Genomic DNA, 25,323 nt, shown 5'->3' with positions numbered 1-25,323 from the left:
GGTCCGATATCGGGGTGCTGGCTGGATATCTCGGACCAAGATATCCGATATCTGCCTGATATCGGTCGGATATTGGATTCCAAGTTTGCTCATCAGATTAACGTTAAATTAACGTCAACTTTATTGGCCCAATGTCGGAATCCAATATCGGTCCGATATCGACCCGATATCGTATCCGATATTGGTCTGATATCGTGCCAATATTGGTGTGATGGATGGGATTGTATTGGCGATGATGTGAAAACTTGGAATCCAATATCGGACCGATATCAGAATATCTTGGTCTGAGGAAAAAATAAAAAATCGCAATAAAAAGTTTAATTATAGTTTTATTTTGGTTCTTTTCATTTTCACACTCAACGTAAAAAAACACATGTTTAAATAATGTGAATCTAACCATTATATTATGCTTTTTATTTGGTAAAACTGACATTAGCCGTAAACATAAAATTAACTTTAATTTAACGTTATATCCGATATCGGTCCGATATCGGTCCGATATCGGATTCCAAGTTTGCTCATCAGATTAACATTAAATTAATGTTAACCTAATTAACGTAAAAAGTTAACATTAATTTAATGTTAATCTGATGAGCAAACTTGGAATCCGATATCGGTCCGATATCGGTCCGATATCGGATTCCAAGTTTGCTCATCAGATTAACATTAAATTAATGTTAACTTAATTAACGTAAAAAGTTAACATTAATTTAATGTTAATCTGATGAGCAAACTTGGAATCCGATATCGGTCCGATATCGGTCCGATATCGGATTCCAAGTTTGCTCATCAGATTATCATTAAATTAATGTTAACTTAATTAACGTAAAAAGTTAACATTAATTTAACGTTAATCTGATGAGCAAACTTGGAATCCAATATCGGACCGATATCGGACCGATATCGGATATCTTGGTCCGAGATATCCGGTCAAATCCGATATCGGTCCGATATCGGATTCCAAGTTTGCTCATCAGATTATCATTAAATTAATGTTAACTTAATTAACGTAAAAAGTTAACATTAATTTAATGTTAATCTGATGAGCAAACTTGGAATCCGATATCGGTCCGATATCGGTCCGATATCGGATTCCAAGTTTGCTCATCAGATTATCATTAAATTAATGTTAACTTAATTAACGTAAAAAGTTAACATTAATTTAACGTTAGTCTGATGAGCAAACTTGGAATCCGATATCGGACCAATATCGGATATCTTGGTCCGAGATATCCGGTCAAATCCGATATCGGACCGATATCGACCCGATATCGTGTGCTGACTGGGGACGAGTCGAAGACGAGTCGCATTATACTTGTTCGAGTCTAAATATCGGACCCTATTGCTACGCTGAAAACACAATAGCGTTTATATAGCTATTCTGACATTAAATTCTGTGTTAGAATCATGTTTTTGTCAGCGACAAGTACCAGAATGGTCCATGTCGTTGATTGCAGACGACGGTTCCCTTTCCGCATGAAGCCACGGAAATAACCGAACATTGAAAAACCCACGGACATGTATTACGGAGAAAACTCGAGATAACCGGATGCTTAGCATTACGTCAATAGGTTAGGAATCATATGACGTCATGACGTATCATGCTTGCCTACGTAGATTGTATGTTCGAAAGTCTGACTTCTGTTGGGAATTCGCGTGGTGAAGACAGCGGTAAATCTGTAGATGATAAGAGAACAAGGATTGTCTCAGAAGAAACGACGAAATGTTTCAGACCGGTAACTTCATTTCCTCATTGCACTATACAGTGGACGTTCTATGTGACAGGAGAGTTTGCTGATTTTGTGTTAAACATTGGAGAGATCGTCTGCTAGAATCCGAGATAGGTCGCTTCAGATTGCAGCTTCTGGAAATTTGCAAGGTTTGTTGCCTGTTAAAGAACTGGATTTTACACGTAATGTAGGGCCCATGTCATGTACAGTAAGCAACAACAAAAACACACACAAAGCAAATGGCATCGTCTGTCGACTAGTCACAGAGGGACAGAAACAAACCTGGCGAGGTATGCGTGTACTTTATACACGTGGAAGAAACCGGAACCACGCGTCTTTGTTATTGCCGATATCGTTTGGATATCGGCAAAAATGGCCAACTTTTGTATCGTTATGCTTTGATGATCGGAAAAGGGATGTGTGAGACCATCCAATCACAGCCCCCGAATTCCCCCACGTGTCCATCAGAATAGCTATATACAGCGATGAACAGCGGGGTAATTTGTGTACCTCCTCTTCTTCCTTCTACCTCCCCCACACATTACACAACACAACAAATCCATCATACGACACAGTGATTAACAGTGGGGGTAACTTGGTTACCTCCTTTCCTCCCCCCCTCCCCCCACTCTGCACACAACACACTACACAACACATCGATCATACGACACAGTGATGAACTGTGGGGGTAAATTAAGTTCCTCCTTGTCTCACCACCCCCCTCCCCCCCCCCACTCTGCCCACATCACACAACACAACACAACACACTAATCTAACGACACAGTGATGAACAGTGGGGGTAACTTAAGTACCTCCTCTTCTCCCTACCCCCCCCCCCCCCCACACACACTCACACAAAAATAGACAGACAAACGAACAAAGTCTCTAAGATGTGCAGGACCGATAAGCAGTGCTGAAAAAGAAAGGGGGGGGGGGGAGAGGAGGATGTAAACAGGTTTCCTGCGCTGTTCATATCAATCATACGACTTATTGATAAACAGCGGGGGTAACCTGTGTACCTCCTATCCCCCCCCCCCCCCCCCAACTCTGCACACAACACATCAATCATACAACACAGTGATGAACAGTGCAGTTTCCTTGTGTACCTCCTCTTCTTCATTCTACCCGCCCCCCCCCCCCCCATCCCACCCACCCACTCTGCACACATCACACAACATTCGATACAGTGATGAACAGCGGGGGTAACTTGTGTACCTCCTTTCCTCCCCCCCCCCTTCCCCCAACCCTGCACCCAACACAGCACAACACATCAATCATACGACACAGTGATGAACAGTGGGGGTAAATTAAGTACCTCCTTGTCTCCCCCCCCCCCCCACCCTGCCCACATCACACAACACAACACACCAGAGACATACATGTCTCTGAACACACTAAACATACGACACAGTGATGAACAGTGGGGGTAACTTAAGTACCTCCTCTTCTTTCTGCCCCCCCCCCCCTACTCTGCACACATTAGACAACACAACACACAATATATACGACACAGTGATTAACAGCATGGGTAACTTGTGTACCCCCCCCCCCCCTCAACTATGTTTCTTTATGCAACACAACACATTAATTTAACGACACTGTGATGAACAACTTGATGGGGGTAACTTTTTTCCACCCCCCCCCCCCCCACCGCCCAAAGTATGCACACTTCTTACAGCACAACACATCAAACATGCGACACAGTGACGAACAGTGGGGGGTAACTGGTCTTCTTCCTTCTCCCCCCCTCCCACTCTGCACACATCACACAACACAACTCATTAATCATACTACACAGTGATAAAAAGCGGGGATAACTTGTGTACCTCCTCTCCCCCCCCCCCCCCACCCCACTCTACACACATTAATCAACACAACACAACAATCATACGACACATTGATAAACAACGGGGGTAACTTGTATACCTCCTCTTCTTGCTCCCTTCCACTTTGCACACAATACACAACACAACATAACAATCAAACGACACGCCGGGAACAGACTACTTCCAATTCAGTGGGGGGGGGGGGGGGGGGGGGGGGGCGACTATCCTCAACCCGGCGGATAGGGGAACGGCACCCAGTTATATTGGGGCCAGCTGCGAATATACAATAAGCAGTCCCGGACCAACTAGAGGATGTCTCTTACCCTTAGCGGTGTCTCTACCTCACCAACTAGCGGTGTCTCTTATCCTTAGCGGTGTCTCTACCCCACCAACTAGCGGTGTCTCTTATCCTTAGCGGTGTCTCTACCCCACCAACTAGCGGTGTCTCTTATCCTTAGCGGATGTCTCTACCCCACCAACTAGCGGTGTCTCTTATCCTTAGCGGATGTCTCTACCCCACCAACTAGCGGTGTCTCTTATCCTTAGCGGATGTCTCTACCCCACCAACTAGCGGTGTCTCTTATCCTTAGCGGATGTCTCTACCCCACCAACTAGCGGTGTCTCTTATCCTTAGCGGATGTCTCTACCCCACCAACTAGCGGTGTCTCTTATCCTTAGCGGGTGTCTCTACCCCACCAACTAGCGGTGTCTCTTATCCTTAGCGGATGTCTCTACCCCACCAACTAGCGGTGTCTCTTATCCTTAGCGGATGTCTCTACCCCACCAACTAGCGGTGTCTCTTATCCTTAGCGGATGTCTCTACCCCACCAACTAGCGGATGTCTCTTATCCTTAGCGGATGTCTCTACCCCACCAACTAGCGGTGTCTCTTATCCTTAGCGGATGTCTCTACCCCACCAACTAGCGGTGTCTCTTATCCTTAGCGGTGTATCTACCCCACCAACTAGCGGATGTCTCTTATCCTTAGCGGATGTCTCTACCCCACCAACTAGCGGTGTCTCTTATCCTTAGCGGTGTATCTACCCCACCAACTAGCGGTGTCTCTTATCCTTAGCGGATGTCTCTACCCCACCAACTAGCGGTGTCTCTTATCCTTAGCGGATGTCTCTACCCCACCAACTAGCGGTGTCTCTTATCCTTAGCGGTGTCTCTACTCCACCAACTAGCGGTGTCTCTTATCCTTAGCGGGTGTCTCTACCCCACCAACTAGCGGTGTCTCTTATCCTTAGCGGATGTCTCTACCAGGACGGGGTGGCCGGGTTGGCAGATGGCACTGACTACCCTATACATGCCCTACGTGTCCGATGACGGTTACACCATGCGGGTAAGAGCCTCATTAAAAGCTCTTGCCCCGGGGTGGGACCCCCGGTAAGAAATCCCCCAAGTGTTCCCAGGGTTAGGTTTTGGAGCCAGGAACTAAGGGCGGGGTAACCCCGAAAGAAACCTAAGGTCGTGTTCTTCCTCTTCCTCCCGCCCCCCACCCCCTTACCCCCCATTCTGCAAACATCACACAACACAACACATCACTCATACGACACCGTGATGAACAGTGGGGGTAACTTGTGAACCTGTTCTTCCCCCACTCTGCACACACCAGACAACACAGCACATTAATTATACTAAACAGTGATGAACAGTGGGGGTAACGTGTGTACTTTATCTTCTTCACCCCCGCCCCCCCCCCCCCCCCACCCCCTCAGAACACATCACACAACACATCACATCACTTATAAGACACAGTGATGAACAGCAAGGGTAACTTGTGTACCTCCTGCCCCCCCCCCCCCCCCACACACACACACACACATTCCACACAGCACACTACACAATACATTGAACATACGACACAGTAATGAACAGCTGGGGTAACTTGTGTACCTCCTATCCCCCCCCCCCCTCCCCTGCCCCCGCCCCCCCCCCCCACACACACACACACACTCTGCACACAGTCATATTGACACAGTGATCAACACGTCGCTCATTAGACACAGTGGCATACACATTAATCACCCACCCACCCTCCCCCCCCCCCCCACCTGTCTCCTCAGCCCCCCCCCCCGCCCCCGACCCCCCCCCCCCCCCCCCCCCCCCCCCCCCCCCTTCAGGCAACAAGATTTGACCGCGTCTCCTTTTCTCTCTCTCAGTCTCTCTATATATTCAGATACACACACTTGGTGATTGACTGTTGTAAAAACTTGCACGAAGAGTGCTCAGAAAAGAATGGGGGTGGGGGGAGGGGGGGGGGGGGAGGGGGGCAGATGTCTTCCCCGATGGGCGGCAGTTGTCGGGGGGCAATTAGCCTGTGACCCTGTCACCATGTTAAATTTTGTGACGCTCCGTTGTTTAGTTCCGACGAAGCGATGTTTCGCGCGAGACTCCAAATTTCAGTTTGTAGTTTATGCACGATATTTGTCACCCCCATTCAGTTCATTTTCGATTGAATGTGATTTTTTCCCCCTGAGGATTGTGTGTGTGTGTGTGTGTGTGTGTGTGTGTGTGTGTGTGTGTGTGTGTGTGTGTGTGTGTGTGTATGTGCGCGCTCAGCGATGCTTACAAAATCACAGCACAGATCTTTATGAAACGTTTTTCTTTGATGACGTTATATTTGACAGACAGACAGACAGACACACACACACACACGCAGACACACGTACAGACAGACACACAGACACACAGAAACTCACATACACACACTCACACAGATGCATATCGAAGTTTAACAAACCAGATTTTTAAAATTCAAACGTAGAATGTATTACTTTTCTCACACAAAGGAAACTGTACACGACAGAACATGTTTGAAACAGTCAATACATCGCTCAACATCAAATTTACAAAAATTGCAAAGTTATTTACATGTTAGATTATACAAATTATGGTCAGTTAAACAATAGTCGTTTGTATGTTACAGGTGCTCTGTCAGGATATCTATACAATAGTTAGCTGAACGTGATATTCTCAGGTTGAATTTCCTTTGGTATGAGTGGCAGAGTGTTCACACTGTTTGCGATGTGTGATGTGTTCTCATTTCTGTAAAATGTCAACCGACATTTCTCTGTGGCAGACATTGAGAGATGAACACGAATGTCTTCTCTCATCTCTGTCTGTCTTTCTCTCTCGCTTTCTCTCTCTTTGTTTTGTCGAAACAAAAACGATACTTTTTTTTTTAAATTGCAAATGAATGTGACATTATGCGTTAATTGTTACCGTTACATCGTTTGTTGTTTTGTTGTTAAAAAAGCAGCAAATGCTGATATCATAAAGCTCTTAAATATTGATGTTATCTTATTTATTCTCTCTCTCTCTATTTTTTTTTCTCTCTCTCTCTCTCTTTCTCTATCTCTCTTTTTCTCTCTCTCTCTCTATATATCTCTCTCTCTCTCTCTCTCTATCTCTCTCTCTCTCTCTCTCTATCTCTCTCTCTCTCTCTTTGTTAAACAGGGTTACGTCCCTTTCCATACACACAGATTCTCCACTCAACAAGGAAATGGAATGTTGTGACGTCATTTTGTTGATGACCTTGTTCAGTTTTGACGTCATCAATCTCTTGACTTTGAAGGAAAATCAATGTTCTAAATGAATTTTCCCTGTGTTTTATAAAGACGAAATTTCACGCAAGGTGTTTTGTCCGTGGTAATGATGATGGTGGTTGATGTCGTGGTGGAGGTGACGGTGATGATGTTGTCGTCGTTGTCAGAGAGCGGCAGGTTCCTAGGGCTGTTGTGCTAAGTTCTAGTTGAATAGACTCAATAAAACTTCTTGCTTTTAGTTGTTGTAGTTATTGTTGTTGTTGGAGTCGGTGTGGGCGGTGATGGTGGTGGAGGCGATGATGATGTTGTCGTCGTTGTCAGAGAGCGGCAGGGGGTGACGGCAGGTACTGTTCTGTCTTAAGTCATGAAGCAAATAAGTCCGTTGCTGTTTTACTTGTTGTCGTAGATGTTGTTGACGTTGTTGTTGATGTTGTTGTTGTTGTTGTCGTTGTTGTTGTTGTTGTTGTTGTTGTTGGAGGTCGCCGGGAGGTAAAGGAGAGACAGGTGTTGGTGGTGGCGGTGACGAGATGTGGGTGTCACTCAGTGTTGCTGTCTATGTGATAACTCTCTTCACCCAGATCACCTGGGCCGTGGACCGCGACATGGATCTCAGGCGGCCGGTCTGGTCAGCATACACAGCACTATACACACCACCAGCAGGGTCCAGGTAGACGACGACGGGTCTCTCCAAGCCCCACACTGTGTCCTCATTGGCCACCGTCACCGCCTCGTCTCGACCCCTACCTGCCGCTCTCTCTTCACCTGTGGGAGCAGACGTCATTTCCGCCAGTTGTCTAACGGCCGCTGTGTCGTTATGAGCCACCTTACGGGTGGGGACGCCGCGTGACTCAAGGCCCCGGATGAAGGGTGCTGGTGACTGCCAGTCATCATCCGTTGTGTCTGTGTCACACTTCATGGCACCCAGCACAAAGACGTCATTGAAGGTGAGGCCGCCCTGCCCGTGGGGAGCGTGGTCATGGCAACCTGAAACATCACACACACCGTCAACACCACATCGTCATGGTGTGAAATACATCATCGCCAACTGCAACGACAACAACAACGATGATGAAGACAACGCCATCATCCCCAGCAACAACGACAACGACGACAACACAATCAGCAACAACAACGACGACGACAACGATGACATCTCTGGCAACAACATCAACGACAATTTCACCACCAGCAGCAGCAGCAACAACGACACCACCGGCAGCAGCAACAACCACAAAACAAACATCAACGACGACCCATGTCCGACTCCCGCGCCATCACCGGTGTCAGCGACCCGTGAACAGGGACGACATCTACACCAGCAGCGCGACAACCACCTGCAAATTGTACACACACAAAAAATGTTTTATTCTGTGTCAAGCACCTTACTCTGGCAGACTAATGACGTTATTTCTTAATGAGGTCACAGAAACATGACGTAATTATCTTCATTCATTTCGCTCATTGTATCAATAAAATGACGTCATCAAAATGTTGCACAATCACCTGAATCACACGTCTTGTTTTCTGAGACAGATACGTAGACAAATATGAAGACAGGCAGACAGACAGACAGACAGACAGACAGGCAGGCAGACAGACAGAAAGAACAGACAGACAGAAAGAACAGACAGGAAGGCAGACAGACAGACAGACAGACAGACAGACAGACAGACAGACAGACAGACAGACAGACAGACAGACAGACAGACAGACAGGCAGACAGACAGGCAGACAGACAGACAGACAGACAGACAGACAGGCAGACAGACAGACAGACAGACAGGCAGAGAGACAGAGAGACAGAGACAGACAGGTAGACAGACAGACAGTGAGGCAGACAGACAGCCAGACAGGGAGGCAGACAGTCAGACAGACAGACAGACAGACAGACAGCCAGACAGGGAGGCAGACAGACAGACAGACAGACAGACAGAGAGGCAGGCAGGCAGACAGACAGACAGGCAGGCAGACTGACAGACAGACAGACAGACAGGCAGGCAGGCAGACAGACAGACAGACAGACAGACAGAGGTGTACTGACCGACACGCAGCGTGGTGAGTAAGTCGGCCACCAGCTGCCCGCATCTCTCACACTGCCATGGCCAGTCACCCTCATGTCCCTGTCTGTCATCCCACCCCCTGGAGCTGTAGAGATGATCAACTGTCACCACGGGGGGCCCGTCAGAGGGCGGGGCGACAGGCGGCGCGGTGTATGCCGGGACCGCTCCTCTCTCCATGTCACTAGCCTGCTCCACCTCTCTCACCACACTGGGTGGCGACCTCAGGGGCTGCGTCAGGTGGTGCACATAACGCTCCATGTCGGCAGGTAGTTTAAGCAACACGCCGGCCGCCCACAGGCTGACCGTTATGTGCCGTTGTTTCAACGCCTTGTAGATCACTGTGATGACGTCACTGTAACAGAACAGACAGGTGTGTCAGTGTGTATACAATACCCCGTTGTTTGAACGCCCTGTAGATCTCTGTGATGACGTACGTCACTGTAACAGAACAGACAGGTGTGTGTCAGGGTGTATACAACACCCCGTTGTTTTAACGCCCTGTAGATCTCTGCCATGACGTCACTGTAACAGAACAGACAGGTGTGTCAGTGTGTTCACCTGTAAGTTACGAATACTGATTTGATGAAGTAACCCTGCAGAAGGAAGCCACACGGTAAATCGTGCTGCCTGTATCTCTCCATTCTCTGGCGTGTGTTCTCCATGAAACAAAATAAAACCAAAAGTGCAGAGACACAGACATGAAATGACGTAATAGTGCATAAGACGTAAACGGAGTGACGTAAAAACTCACACGACGTAAACAGAGTACCCTGATAGCATGCTAACGTTAATTTAACGTTAATTTAACGTTTGCATGGTTAGATTTTGGTTTACGGTTAGCATTAAACGTTAAATTAACGTTAAATTAACGTTAGCAAGCAAACCGTTTTCATGGCAAACCTTTTTTAAACGTTAATTTAACGTTTGCCTGAAAACCAATATAAAACGGTTTGCATTGAAACGTTAAAATAACGTTAAATAAACGTTTACACATAACCGTTCAATATCAAACCATTTTTAAACGTTAATTTAACGTTTGCCTGAAAACCAATATAAAACGGTTTGCATTGAAACGTTAAAATAACGTTAAATAAACGTTTACACATAACCGTTCAATATCAAACCATTTTTAAACGTTAATTTAACGTTTGCCTGAAAACCAATATAAAACGGTTTGCATTGAAACGTTAAAATAACGTTAAATTAACGTTGGCACATAACCGTTCAAAATCAAACCAATTTCAAACGTTAATTTAACGTTTGCCCGAAAACACAAAAAAAACGGTTTGCACTGAAACGTTAAAAAAACGTTAAATAAACGTTGACACATAACCGTTCAAAATCAAAGCAAAAGCAACAACAAAAAAAACAAAAAAAAAATGTTATTGTTGTGGTGGTAACATTGACATTAACAATAACAAGCACAACAAAAAAAAATTTGAAAAAAAAAATTAAAAAAAAACAAAAATGTAAAAAAAATAAAATTGACATATTATATCAAAAAACAAACGTTTCAAAAAAATGTATTTGTAAAAAAAAAATAATAAAAAAAAATTACCATAATGTAACGTTAAATTAACGTTAGTTTTATGTTTTATGGCTAACGTTTATTTCATGTTTTATGGCTAACCTTAAATTAACGTTAGATTTAGGTTAGTTTGCTCATCAAGATAAACGTTAAATTAACGTTAACATTTAACGTTAATTCAACCAAAATAAAACCATAATATAACGTTAAATTAACGTTAATTTAACGTTTACCGCTAATATCAATTTGACCAAAATAAAAGTATAATACAATGGCTGTTTGAACGTATTTTTCACGTTGAGTGCAAACATTAAAAAGAACCCCCCAAAAAACATAATCAAACGAATCATAAGGAAAATAATTGTATTTAAATTGTTTTTTGCTTTTTAGATTTTTTTCTTATTTGAAGATGCATTTCCCATAGTCTTTTCTGTCTGCTGTTGTTGTAGTGTTATATGTAGCTAAAACCATGTTAAAAAAAGACAAGCAAACACCAACATGTAAAGTCAAATCAAAGTTTGAAAAAGGTTTTTGGTGAGAACGGTTAACTTTGCAGCTAACGCTATATGATCTTGTTGTATTACTTAATCCGGAGAGCATGCAGGCTGTTGATTTTTTTTTATCTCTGTCTCATTGCAAGGATGGTACTGGCCAGGTCTCATATTTTGAGCCAAAGAGTGTACATGCTAACATAAAACAAAACAAGAAAAATAAATAAAACCATTAGAAACATGTTTTGACAATATGTTGTAAACATTTATTCATCATTCCTTGATATTTCCACAATATAAAAAATAAAATAAAAAAACATGATAAAAATGTCAAAAGTTGAATCAGTTCTAAAGTTTCTAGAAGTGAGTTTGGATATATATATATACCACACTTTTAGGTTCTGTACCTAGAAATTTACCAATTCTATTCCATCTTTTGGGTTTAAAAAGTTCTTTGCAGATATATATATTATACATCCAAAATGATGCCACAAGAGACAAGGAAATATGAGGTTATTTGCAACACCACCAGCAGAGGAAGAAGTCGCTCACTTTGCAGCAGCAGATAAAAAGAATTGTTGAATTTGAAGCAGGAGCAGACACAGAAGTTGTTGAATGTGTAGTATCTGCAGCAGACAAAGAAGTTGTTGAATTTACAGCAGACGATATATTTGTTAAATCTGCAGCAGCACACAAAGAAGTCATTCACTTTGCAGCAGCTCCAGACAACAAGAATTGTTGAATTTTAAGCAGGAGCAGACACAGAAGTTGTTAAGTTTGCAGCAGGAGCAGCAGCAGACAAAAAAGTTGTTGAATTTGCAGCAGACGATATACTTGTTAAATCTGCAGCAGCAAACAAAGAAGTCATTCACTTTGCAGCAGCACCAGTCAACAAGAATTGTTGAATTTTAAGCAGGAGCAGACACAGAAGTTGTTAAGTTTGCAGCAGCAACAGACAAAGAAGTTGTTGAATTTGCAGCAGACGATATATTTGTTAAATCTGCAGCAGTAGCCATGGAAAAAGTTGTTGATACAACCAGTGCAGACGATGACATGTCTGCAATAGGCGACTTTGAAGATCTGCTCCACATGCTATGACACCTGCAAAGACAAAGAATGCAACAATCTTAAAACATAAAGAATTCAGTGTTTTGAGAACTTCAGTGTAAACACTATAATTATGTCTTCTTTGTTGGTGTTCTTTGCTGAACATAGAACTGAAGGTAAATAAGGTTTAAATTGTCTTTGCATTATGCCAATATTGTTGAATTTACTTCTGTGAATTTGCTAACTTTGATAGCATCATTCTGTGTTTGAATGAAATGCTCTATGTCAATGCTGCCTGGCACGGACAACAGCCCTACCCACCCGTCCACCCCCACCCCACCTACACACACACAGAACACCTTCCCAAAAATGTTCCCCAGACTAAGACAATGGAATGTCAGTTGGACCTTGACTAAAAATATGTATAGGTAAAGATGTCCCAGCTACAACAAATTGTTCTGTCAGAAGACCTCCTACATGTCGAAATGATGTGATGGCCGACCAGCCAAGAATTACATGTATCAATGACCCTATGCTGAGGCCTGACAATAACACTGCCTTCTCTCAAATATGATTTTCTGTTATATAATAATATGACTGCTGGAACATTCATCTTAGCGTTAAACAAGGATTTTACCTGCAAACACACACACACACACAGTGACACACACAGTGACACACACTTACTTGGCCTCAACAGCCAGAATGTCGGGGTTGTAGTTTACATCCCTGTGAATGCTTTCTGTTCCATCCTCATGGTAATTCCTCCCACCCTGCAATGAAAGCATTGATGTGTGAATTGCATTAATTACAATAGTCTAAACACACTCAAATCTTTACTTGTTAATGAAGACAGAGAGATAGAGAGTGGGAATGGGGGGGGGGAGGGGGGGGAGGGGGGGGAGAGGGAGAGAGCAGTTGTCAATCAAACCTTGTTTTAAGTGTCTTTGAATAGATCATTTTCGAAAATTACTCCCCATGCCTCTCCTGAGATCTCTTATTTACTGTACAGTAATGCATTTGACCTGAAGCTGTAAGATTGAACAGTAAGTGCCCTGGGTGCACATGTGTGGAAAGTATCAGATTGAGAGAGAGAGAGAGAAATTTTCAGATTGAGAGAGAAAGAGAGAGAGAGAGAGAGAGAGAGAGAGAGAGAGAGAGAGAGAGAGAGAGAGAGAGAGAGAGAGAGAGAGAATTGAATTGAATTGAACTTTATTTTACAAGGATTTAGATTTAAGGCTACGCCTTTTCTTACAATCTGTCCTTGGGACGCATAGACACACAATTATATAATAAAAAAAAAATAAAAAAATAAATAAAAAATAAAAAAATAAAAATTAAAAATTAAAAAGTTAAAAAGTTAACCAACAATAGGAGGTCGGAAAACGTGATAATAAAGATGACGATGATGATGATGATGACGATAATGATGATGATAATGATGATGATGATGATAAAGATGAGGCATGAAGATCATACATATGTGGTTATTCATAAAATCAAATGCATACTATGCAGGTAATTATATATACAAGCTGGTGGCAATCGAACATGTAGCAATAGAGTAACAAAAATATGTTCAGAATATACAATGCACAGCATATTTTTGACGTAATACTAAGTTTGGTAAGTCAAAAGGCGTTAAACTACTCAGACATTAAGTGGTTTTTTACACATTTTTTAAAACTTTTTAATGACTTTAGGTGCTTAAAGGATGATGGAAGTGAATTCCAAACTGAAGTACCCGAAAAAGCAAGACTGGTCTTATACAGGTCAATTCGTGGAATTGGTGGGATCAAGTTGACCGACCCATATCTGTGGGTAGCTTTATTAAATAATGATGTAATGTAAATCGGCACTTTACCGTGATACAATTTATGCATGAAAATGGCTTTGTTTAACTTGAGATGCTTTTCCAGTGGAAGAAAGTTAAGCATTTTTAATTTCATATCAGTTGAGTTTGGCCGAGCGACGATAGAGAGAGTCTAACTTTTTCAAGTGGACATCACTGCTGCCATCCCAGAGCGTCGAAACATAATTAATGTGAGGCATTACATGAGCATGGTGGAACATTTCCAGAGTCCTTCTGTCGGTATATAGCTTTAACTTGGATAGGAGGAAAACGTTCTTGGCTACTTTCTTGCAAATATGCTGTATTTGTGCCTGCCACTTGAATTCACAATCAAGAATTACCCCTAAAACGCGATGCTGTTGAACTTGTTCAATTGATTGCGTACCAATAGTAAGATTTAGTTTGAGTGGAGAAATCTGATGTTTTTGTCTGGTTGCAATTACCATACTTTTAGTTTTTATTGGATGGACAAGCATAGCATTAGCACTACACCAGTTATTTACATCGTTTAAAGCTGTTTGAAGGGAGGACTCTATTACTGTAACAGACTTTCCACTTGAGTGAAGAGAAGAATCGTCAGCAAAAAAATCACTTCTTACATTACTGTCAGAAATGTGCAGTGGCAGATCATTGATATACAGACAGAACAAGATCGGCCCAAGCACTGACCCTTGAGGCACCCCGCATTTCACAGTCTCCTCAGTAGATATTTTACAGTTTAGGGCAGTATATTGAGATCTGTCCTGTAAATAGGAAGCAAAAAAGTTACACACTGAACTGTTTCTGAGATACAACTGTAATTTCTTCAGTAAAATTGAATGATCAACAAGATCAAACGCTTTTTTAAAGTCGAGAAACACAGCACCACTGATTTCAGATCGGTTTGTTGCAGACAACCAGGTGTCGCATAGCGTGGTAAGGGCGCTGTGACAAGAGTGATTTGTTCGAAAACCAGATTGAAATTGATGGAAAAGGTTTCTGCTTTCTATGTACGCGAGCAAATGTTTGTGAATATGTTTTTCCAATGGTTTGGATAAAATGGGTAATAAGGAAATGGGTCTAAAATTATTTGGGTCGGATAAATTTCCGCCTTTATGGAGTGGAATTACTTTTGCTCTTTTTAGTAAACTAGGTACAGTATTTTGCTTTATGCAGAGATTATACGCATAGGTGAGTGGCTCCACAATATATGGTAGAGCTAATTTGGCCAAGTAAGGAGGAATCTTGTCAGGACCCATGGACTTTTTATTCTCAAGGCCTTCTAGCGCCTTACCTACCTCATGCACTGCTATGTCTGGAATAGTAAAAAAATCGTCCGGTTTACATTTGTCATTGCAAAAATCATGTAATTTTGTGAGAGAGACTTCAAGGTCAGAATCAGGACTGTCGCATTTTGCAGATTCATTTAGCCTATTGGCAAGGGACAAAAAATGGTTATTAAAATCTTCAGGGGAGATGGTTGTGGCAGACCGATTTGAGTTCTGTTTAGATTTACCTAATATGTTATTAACAGCACGCCAAACAGTTGCAATATCTTTCTTGTCCTCGATTAATGTATTAAAGTAATTTGCTTTTGCTTGACGTGTTAATTCTGTCACTTTATTCCTTTGTTTCTTAAAATCAGACTTCATGTTGTTTGCTTTGTAAAAATCACGCAGGGACATGGCTTCTATAATCTGTTCCGTCAACCATGGGGGAAGAGATGGAGAGAGAGAGAGAGAGAGAGAGAGAGAGAGAGTAACAGAGTCTAGAGACAGAAAGACACAGAGAGAGACTGAAACAGAGAAAGAAAGAGACAGAAGGCAGGAAAGAAAGAGAGAGAAATCCACCTTTCCAATCGTTATGCATGATATTGCTTTGATATTTGTGACTCGTATGAAAAATAAGTCAACAATCACAATGCCAACGGATCGTGAACTATGAATCACAACATGAACATTACCTGAATTTCTTCAGTGCTGAAAGTTCCATTTGCCATTCGCCTCAGCGTCACAAGATCTGTAGTGTGTATTCCTGATATGCTGAAGTGTAGCATGTTATCTTATACATGTATCAGCAGTCACACTGACTTTGAAGTTGCTAGCGTGTTAAAAACTGTTACAGAAACTTTTTTTAATTTCGATTCCAGTTCCACAGTGAAAAGTTTGAGACTGAGAGTAATGTCCCTTGGCGATCAAGGGAGGTCACTCAGAATTTTCGTTTCTAGTTATCGAAGGACGTAACGGCAAGTTGTGCTGATGAGGAAGATTGGAAACTGGCACTGGCAGAACTTTGCAAGAGCACTATGATACACCAACAGAAACGAACCAGACTGGACAGTCCAATACTAAGACCGAAGGCGCAAGACATAACTGGACTGGTTTCAAGATTTTTACAAACTTTGAGTGAGTATTCGTATTGCCTATGGAACTTGCTACTTGGAGTTGGAAGATTGAGACTAGATCAGATGTATTTTTTATCTCTTGGAATACATGACTGATGAGACTAAAAAGTTTGCTTTGTTTCTTAGGTGTGTGTGTGTGTGTCACTGTGTGTGTGTCACCGTGTGTGTGTTTAGGTGTTTGCTGTTTTTCTTTATTGTTCGTTGCCTGAAATGGTGATTTTAACTAAGAATCCTTTTATGATTCTGTTGTGCATATATAAATAAATAGCTTTTATTCTTTCAGATTTATACCACAAAAAAACTGTCTGCATTTGGTGGGGAGGTGCCTTAACTGGTCAAAAGAAAAGTGAGCTGATTGATGGCATGGCCGTTCATCGCATTTGGATGGGAAAAGGCAAAACCAATTTCCATTCTTCAACAAGCTGAAGGTTTGCATTGGAAAACAGTAAGTGGGTTTTTTAAATGAGTTTTCAATGTAACTGACAGAACAATTTGTTGTGTAATTATTATATAATCAGTTGTGTAATGCTTGCAAAACACACACACACATGTACACACGCATCCCCCACCCCACCCCACCCCTTTCCACATGTATATATACATTACATACACACACAAACTCCAATTTGAACTGTACCTGTTTCAGTGGTGGACCTTTCTGGTGACCTGTAATTACTCAACTGTCTGTTGGAACATATTAGGGAAAATAATCTATCAATGTGCTTTTGTAAATTTGTTGGTTAAATCAGAATTACTTTCAATTCTGTTTCCAGTCCTTTGTGCAAATTCGTATTAATTGGACATTATTTCTTTCAGATGAAAAAAATCCTGTCTACAATCGGAGAGAGAGATGTGGCAATGGGAGGGGGCCACAGTCTGAAGGATGGCTGTACCAAAGCATGCAGTTGGAAGGGGACAACCCATCAAGGTTTACAATTATCAGCTTTGAAAACAGTGAGTACAATTTGGTACATGTATAATTATTGCTTGCAACAGACCCACAACCCACCCACCCCCCCACCCACACACACACACTCATATAAATTCATATATCAACCGTTTCTGTTTCAGTGATGGACTGGTATGATGAACTTTTCTGTCTTTAAGTTTAATAACATTTAGGAAAACATGTTGTCATTCTGTGCTTGTTTGTTTTTGTTTTTGTGATAAGGCCTAAAAAAAAAAATAGGTGTGGTTACGGTAACCCGACCTACCCTATTTTTTTGGGCCGACCCTATAACTTTTTATTACATTTGTCAAAAAACAACCAAAAAACCCCAAATAAACGAGTGCAGAAAACGCAATGAAAGCAAAAGCGCCCGAGTCGCACACTTATTTCCCTGTCAACTAGGTTTAATTTGTACACGTTAGAAAAAAAAATTTAAAAAAAAAAAAAAGTGATTGCCTACCTTCCTACCCTATTTAATTTTGGCTATGTTACCGTAACCACACCTATTTTTTTTTTTGTGCCTAACTGAGAATCCTTGTTCTCATTCCTGTGCACATGACATGTATTTATATTGACTTTTATTCGCTCAGATAACAAACAAGTCTGCAATTGGTGGGAAGGTGTCTGGACTGGTGGGAAGAATGATGAGTTCATTGATGACAGATGATTGTACCAAAGTCATTCAATCACTGAATCAGAAGGGGGAAAAAACATCGAAGTTTCCATTGTCTGTGCTGAAAGTTCACACTGTTGACCAGTAAGTGAATTGTTTAACTCAGTGTCGTCTTTTTTACATTTAGTCAAGTTTTGACTAAATGTTTTAACGTAGAGGGGGGAATCGAGACGAGGGTCGTGGTGTATGTGCGTGTGTGTGTGTGTGTGTGTCTGTGTGTGTGTGTGTGTGTGTAGAGCGATTCAGACTAAACTACTGGACCGATCTTTATGAAATTTGACATGAGAGTTCCTGGGAATGATATCCCCATACGTTTTTTTCATTTTTTTGATAAATGTCTTTGATGACGTCATATCCGGCTTTTCGTGAAAGTTGAGGCGGCACTGTCACGCCCTCATTTTTCAACCAAATTGGTTGAAATTTTTGTCAAGTAATGTTCGACGAAGCCCGGACTTCGGTATTGCATTTCAGCTTGGTGGCTTAAAAATTAATTAATGACTTTGGTCATTAAAAATCTGAAAATTGTAAAAACAAAAAATAATTTATAAAACGATCCAAATTTACGTTCATCTTATTCTCCAACATTTGCTGATTCCAAAAACATATAAATATGTTATATTTGGATTAAAAACAAGCTCTGAAAATTAAATATATATAACAATTAATATGAAAATTAAATTTTTGAAATCAATTTAAAAACACTTTCATCTTATTCCTTGTCGGTTCCTGATTCCAAAAACATATAGATATGATATGTTTGGATTAAAAACACGCTCAGAAAGTTAAAACGAAGAGAGGTAAAGAAAAGCGTGCTATCCTCCTCAGCGCAACTACTAAACCGCTCTTCTTGTCAATTTCACTGCCTTTGCCGTGAGCGGTGGACTGACGATGCTACGAGTATACGGTCTTGCTGCGTTGCGTTGCGTTCAGTTTCATTCTGTGAGTTCGACAGCTACTTGACTAAATGTATTTTCGCCTTACGCGACTTGTTTTTTCCTGTGGTGCTTAATTTCAATATCAGTTGTGTAATGCTTGCAACATACACACACACACACACACACACACACACACACACACACACACACACACTCTCTCTCTCTTTCTCTCTTGTTACAAATTGGGCTGAGACTTTTGATTTTGCATATATGTGGACTTGCGCCTGTGTGTGTGTGTGTCTGTGTGTGTGTGTGTCTGTGTGTGTGTGTGTCTGTGTGTATGTGTGTATACATGGGTGTGTTTCTTAGTACATGTATTGTATGTGTTTGTTACTGCTAATGTGTGTGTATGTGTGTTTGTAAGTGTATGTTTTTGTTAGTGTATGTGTCTGTTAGTGTATGTGTCTGTTAGTGTGTGTGTGTGTGTGTGTGTGTGTGTGTGTGTGTGTGTGTGTGTGTGTGTGTGTGTGTGTGATTTAGTTTGTAATCCCAGCCATTGACTAAGAACCATTTTTCCTTCTCTATCCCAGGTTGGTATCCTGCATAAGATTATGACCACTTCAAAGTCAGGGAGCTGGGCCTGGCCACATAGTTCAAACAGAAGTTGAACTCCCTCACCATTACCATCATCATATTCTGTGAGGTGGACTTCACCTACGACCAGAAGTTTGACCAGCGTCAAAGAGCGAGTGCAGGCAGCTGCTAGTGCTACAGGACATCATTGCGCGCCATCTCACTAACAAGATTCAACACCTTTGCTGACCCACAGCTTCTGAATGCTGTGTTTGCAAAGCAGCCCGGCATCAAGCCTCATTTACATGGGTGCCATCATTCAGGACTAACACCAACAGTTCATAAACAAATATTCACTGTGCACACACATGTTTGGCAAAGTGGTGCAGAAAACATGCAGTCTTGCTGCTTGTTAATTTTTATTCATCGATGATTGTTTTTCATCTAGCTACTCCACAAAATATGTTAATATCTTTTGTGATAGCAAGAATCTTAATGCAATGAAGCAGAGCGCTATTTTAAGATCTGAGAAACAAAGAAAAGAGAAACAAAGGGACGTAATTGCTCTGCTATATGACATGTGCAACAAGAGTAAGTGAGATTATGTGGAAGCAATTTTCTTGGCACCTGTGAGAATAACACGCTTTGGAATGAACAAGAGACTTTACATGCTTGTCACACGTGTATGCATTAATAGCGCTTACATCCCTTTGTTTCTCATATTTTGTGCTACTGACTTGCTTGTATTACTGATTGTGCAAATACTTTGTATTGTTTTCATCTCTGATTTTGTCATTAACAGTGATCGCTGTCGATAATGAGTTTGCACAGCCCTATGGTATTTACCTTGATGAACCCATACCAACGCATTGTGATTGAAATTCTTAATTGCTGATCCTGTTATCGCCTTCTAATGATTTTTTTTTATCAAATTCAAACTAGTCAATGTAGCGTTGCTTCAATGAGATTAAGTCCACACATAATTTTTGTCTGCCCGATTGATAATACTATGCTGTGGTATTTTACTGAGACTGAAAAATGTGTTGTAATATTTTTTTAGTTCACATTTTCATGTTTTAGCAATTGAAGGAATTTAGTATGCATTGTTCAACATTTTAAAAGTGTTACTGTTATCAAATTAGTATTCACTTATTGAATTGGTAAAGACCTCAACAATTTAAATTTTAAATAAAATTTGTGATCTTGAATTTTCTGTGCATTAATTCAAATTTGTATTTGCAAATGTTATTTTAATGTTTTCAGGAGAACGTAAATTTAACGTTTGCATGTTAACGTTAATTTAACGTTTGCATGTGAACGTTAATTTAACGTTTGCATGTGAACGTTAATTTAACGTTTGCATGTGAACGTTAATTTAACGTTTGCATGATGGTTTTGTTTTGGTTAATTTTATGTTTGCATGCGAACGTTAAAAAAACGTTAAATAAACGTTAATGAAACGTTTTATTTTGGTTATTTTTATGTTAGCAAAAAACGTTAAAAAAACGTTAAATAAACGTTAATAAAACGTTTCTTTTTGGTTTTATTTTGGTTATTTTTACGTTAGCAATAAACGTTTAAAAAACGTTAAAATAACGTTAATCTAACCGTTATATTATGGTTTGATTTTGGTTTTATTTTGGTTATTTTTATGTTTGCAAAAACGTTAAATTAACGTTAATTTTAACGTTATATTATGGTTAGATTAACGTTAAATTAACGTTAGATTAACGTTAAATGTTAACGTTAATTTAACGTTTTATCACATGAGCAAATTAACGTTAAATTAACGTTAGCGGTAAACGTTAAATTAACGTTTACCGCTAACGTTAATTTAACGTTAATTTAACGTTAGCATGCTAACTGGGTAAGGTAAATATGATTTACCTGTCATCACACTCCAGGCAAAATATATAGCGATCTGTTCAACATGGCAGACAAACAAAGGGTGGCGCCTGATGGGAAAGATTGTTGGCATCACTGATCAGTACCCGACACAGTGACAGTCGTTGACTGCACATTCTATATCCAATAAACTGTCGTAACTTATTGATTACACGGGAATAATTAAGAACCATTATTTATGCACAAACTCTATCTAATTTATTGACAGTTAGCATATAAGGAAGGTGAAAAAACACGTTTTCGGAATGATCAGATTATCTTCTACCGAACACGACCACACCGACCAACGCAAGAGTGACAGGAGGCAGTGTTAGATTCAGTGTACGGCGTCATTCTTACCGGTTGGCCTCATCGGCCAGGATGTGCACGCGTCCCTCAGTCTGTGCGTGTTGACACAGCTCCTCCACCCAGGCCTGCACTTTCTCCTCGCCTCCCTTTGTCCATCGACCCTCGTCCCGTACCCCCGCCATGTTGACGAGCTGCACGCTGCCGGCGCCCTGTCCGACTGTTTTGCTCAACTGATGTCTAACCAGGTAGGCGGCAGCTGTACCATCGTCACTCGTCTGAAGAACAAAGACGGTGCGGCGATACTTCCTCATCCAGTAGGAACCCCTTAGAATTAAAATGATCGATTTCCCTACCCCGGGCGCGCCCCTGAAGACCCTAATGTCGTCGTCGTCGTGGTTTGGCGTGTGCTCCAGGACTTCAAACTGTTCCGGGAAAAGAGCAAGGCAAGACATGGGTCTGCCATGTTCTTCCCCGACAGCCTGAACAAAATGGCCCTGGGTCCACAGCTGTAGTCGCGGCTTGCGACTAAGGTACACCTGTACCGTTGCCAGTGGTACGGCGAACCTGCATTGATAAATATCACACTTTATGTAAGCTTGTGAACACACACACACACACACACACACACACACACACACACACACACACACACACACACACACACACACACACACACACACACCACGAAATAGGGAAAGAAAAACACATAAAGAGGCCCAAAAAAAGACATGCTAGCATACAAAACGTCACATACATAAATATACAAGAGAGAGAGAGAGACAGAGAAACAGAGACAGAGACAGAGAGAGACAGATAGACAGACATACAGACAGACAGGCACAGACAGACAGACTCAATAATAATGTATGCACCTGTGTATTCATGCGTTTGTGTTTCTCTGTGTGTGGTTACTTTACCGATAACATGACTCTACCTTGCCACAAGCTTTTCATACGTGGAACCTCCCTTCATTGCGGGGTCCCCTGCCTTTTCCCCCTCCCAGCAGGTGTTCCACCAGGCGTCTCGTCTGGTGTCGTCTGTCATATCATCATGACAGAGACACCACTTGTCGACCCTTTGCCCTGCCTTCACGCCCAGACACTGCTCCAACTTCTGCAACTGAGGTCAACACACACGGACTGCAAATAAATGGAGGATATAACAAAGAACGATTTAACACGCGCTGCATAATATGACAGTTAACTATACTTACATACGGAATCATCTGACTTCTGGGCCTAAAAGAAGAGTTTTTCTGGACAAAAGCGCCACAGTGTTTCCGCATGTAATAGAAAGCTGTCTGCCCGTTTTGAGCGACTCGCTTAAACTCAAATGACGTCGTTTTCAAATGTACCGCAAATTGACGTCAACTAAGCTACCTCAGTGTTCCGAAAGTGTTGTTCTCGTCAGCAAGGTAAACAAAGTGCGCGTGGAAAAGAGAAACTCAGTATCTGTTGATGGGGAAATTGTTATCCCCTCTTTCCCCTCTCTCTCTGTGTTCTTCAAACATTATCCGCACGTTCTCTCTCTCTCTCTCTCTCTCTCTCTCTCTCTCTCTCTCTCTCTCTCTCTCTCTCTCTCTCTCTCTCTCTCTCTCTCTCTCTCAGTCTCTCTTTATGTGTGTGTTTGTGTGTGTGTGTGTGTGGGCGCGTGTGTTTGTGTGTGGCTGTGTAGTTGTGTGTGTGCGTGCTGGCGTGCGTGCGTGTGTGTATGTGTGCGTTTGTAGAGGAGGGGGAGGGGGGTAATGCATACTTACATCGTCCATGTTTTTCAGCGCCTCCACTAGACAGCATCTGGTCGTGTGAGGCAGGAGAATGGCCTGGTGGATTGCAGGCTGGGGTAGGTCCAAGTCACCCAGAACACAACGCTTCACGACATCCCCAGCTTGCTGCAGGTAATCAGCTGCCTTCCGCAATTTTTCTTGAACTGCATTAGGGTCCTCTTCTGTCTGAGGTATGATTGCCCCCATCAGTACTCCCCGGTTACGATCAATGACAAGCAGATCAACAAAGTCTTCCTCCAGAACTAAGTCTTCTTGCAGAACTAAAGGTTCTGTCTCGTCGCTGTTCATGCTCCTGGCGGCTGCCCCAGTGTAGAGGCTTCGGGAACCAGCGCCGTATAGGCCACATTTACCTTGAGTCATTATTATTAAAACGTCTTTCTGACTCTCTGCTTTGTCCTTGATCTTATCCATGCAGTAGTGGACTTTCTTCAGCGCTCTGTCTATGTGTACGACGTCACTGACCTCTGTACGCTTAGTGCTATCACTGTCGATTTGTTGTTGAGTTTTCAGCACGTCGATCAAGTCCCCTCCCTGGGTGTGTTGTTTTGTGACGTGCACCGTGTCTACATGGTGCGGGGGGATCATATAGACGTCCCTGTGCAGGTTAGGGAACCAGGCGTTCAGAAACTCCCTCTGGAATCAAAGACCTGACGATGTACTGTCTCCTCAAATGTTTGAACCTATTCAAGGTCTTTTGAAAAACAAAACTGTATCGAGAGCAACACACGTGTTCACTAGCAGTGTTGATAATACTAAGGACTCTCTGGGGAACGCTATTCCTACAGCTGTGTGTTATTTCACCCCCGCCCTCACCCCTCCCTCTCACCATTACGGCTGTTTCCTTCCCCCCTACCCAACTCACACCCTACCCCCTCCCTCTCACCATCACAGCTGTGTATTACTCCTCCGTCTCACACCCCTACCCCAAACCCTCTCACCATCACAGCTGTGTTTAATTCTTCCATCTCACACCCCTACCCCCATACCTCTCATAGTCCCAGCTATGTTTTTCTCCTCCATATCACACCCCTACCCCCATCCCTCTCATCATCACAGCTGTGTTTTTCTCCTCCGTCTCACACCACTACCCCTATCCCTCTCATCATCTCAGCTGTGTTTTACTCCTCCGTCTCATACCACTACCCCCATCCCTCTAATCATCTCAGCTGTGTTTTACTCCTCCGTCTCACACCACTACCCCCTTCCCTCTCATCATCTCAGCTGTGTTTTACTCCTCCGTCTCACACCCCTACCCCCATCCCTCTCCTCATCACAGCTGTGTTTTACTCTTCCGTATCACACCACTACCCCCATCCCTCTCATCATCACAGCTGTGTTTTACTCTTCCGTATCACACCACTACCCCCATCCCTCTCGTCATCTCAGCTGTGTTTTACTCCTCCGTCTCACACCCCTACCCCCATCCCTCTCATCATCACGGCTGTGTTTTACTCTTCCGTATCACACCACTACCCCCATCCCTCTCATCATCACAGCTGTGTTTTACTCCTCCGTCTCACACCACTTCAACCTGCCTGTCATCATCACAGCTATGTTTTCCTCCTATATCTCGCACCCCTACCCCCATCCCTCTCATCATCACAGCTATGTTTTCATCCTACATCTCACACCCCTACCCCCATCCCTCTCATCATCACAGCTGTGTGTTACTCCTCCGTCTCACACCACCACCCCCATCCCTCTAATCATAACAGCTGTGTTTTACTCCTCCGTCTCATACCACTACCCCCATCCCTCTAATCATCTCAGCTGTGTTTTACTCCTCCGTCTCACACCACTACCCCCTTCC

General features: G+C 42.5%; 1 protein-coding gene and 1 long non-coding RNA gene across 2 annotated transcripts; one reads left to right on the top strand and one right to left on the bottom strand.

Annotated features, from left to right (window-relative positions):
• Positions 1–6,980: 6,980 nt before the first annotated feature.
• On the bottom strand, positions 6,981–24,200 carry LOC138957828 (uncharacterized). Its single transcript, XM_070328878.1, has 5 exons — positions 23,487–24,200; positions 22,665–22,849; positions 21,782–22,294; positions 9,148–9,518; positions 6,981–8,090 (listed from the first exon to the last, which is right to left on the bottom strand). Exons 1-5 carry the CDS (start codon positions 24,096–24,098, stop codon positions 7,660–7,662), a joined length of 2,112 nt encoding a protein of 703 aa, XP_070184979.1. The 5' UTR covers positions 24,099–24,200; the 3' UTR covers positions 6,981–7,659.
• LOC138957827 (uncharacterized) lies at positions 15,813–18,099 on the top strand. The gene is made up of 4 exons (XR_011453198.1): positions 15,813–16,468; positions 16,751–16,912; positions 17,284–17,421; positions 18,007–18,099. It is a non-coding gene; the product is annotated as an uncharacterized lncRNA (long non-coding RNA).
• Positions 24,201–25,323: the final 1,123 nt, after the last annotated feature.

This window comes from Littorina saxatilis, unplaced genomic scaffold, assembly GCF_037325665.1.
Source record: "Littorina saxatilis isolate snail1 unplaced genomic scaffold, US_GU_Lsax_2.0 scaffold_861, whole genome shotgun sequence".
Taxonomy (NCBI): Eukaryota; Metazoa; Mollusca; class Gastropoda; order Littorinimorpha; family Littorinidae; genus Littorina; species Littorina saxatilis.
This window is presented reverse-complemented; position numbering and strand designations above follow the sequence as displayed.

Coding starts and splice junctions, on each gene's coding strand:
- LOC138957828 (XM_070328878.1), bottom strand. CDS start 24,098: ATGATCCCCCCGCACCATGTAGACACGGTGCACGTCACAAAACAACAC. Junction 9,519..21,781: donor CTGGCCGATGAGGCCAACCG/GTAAGAATGACG, acceptor GTTCTGTTACAG/TGACGTCATCACAGTGATCT. Junction 8,091..9,147: donor ACTCACCACGCTGCGTGTCG/GTCAGTACACCT, acceptor GTGATGTTTCAG/GTTGCCATGACCACGCTCCC.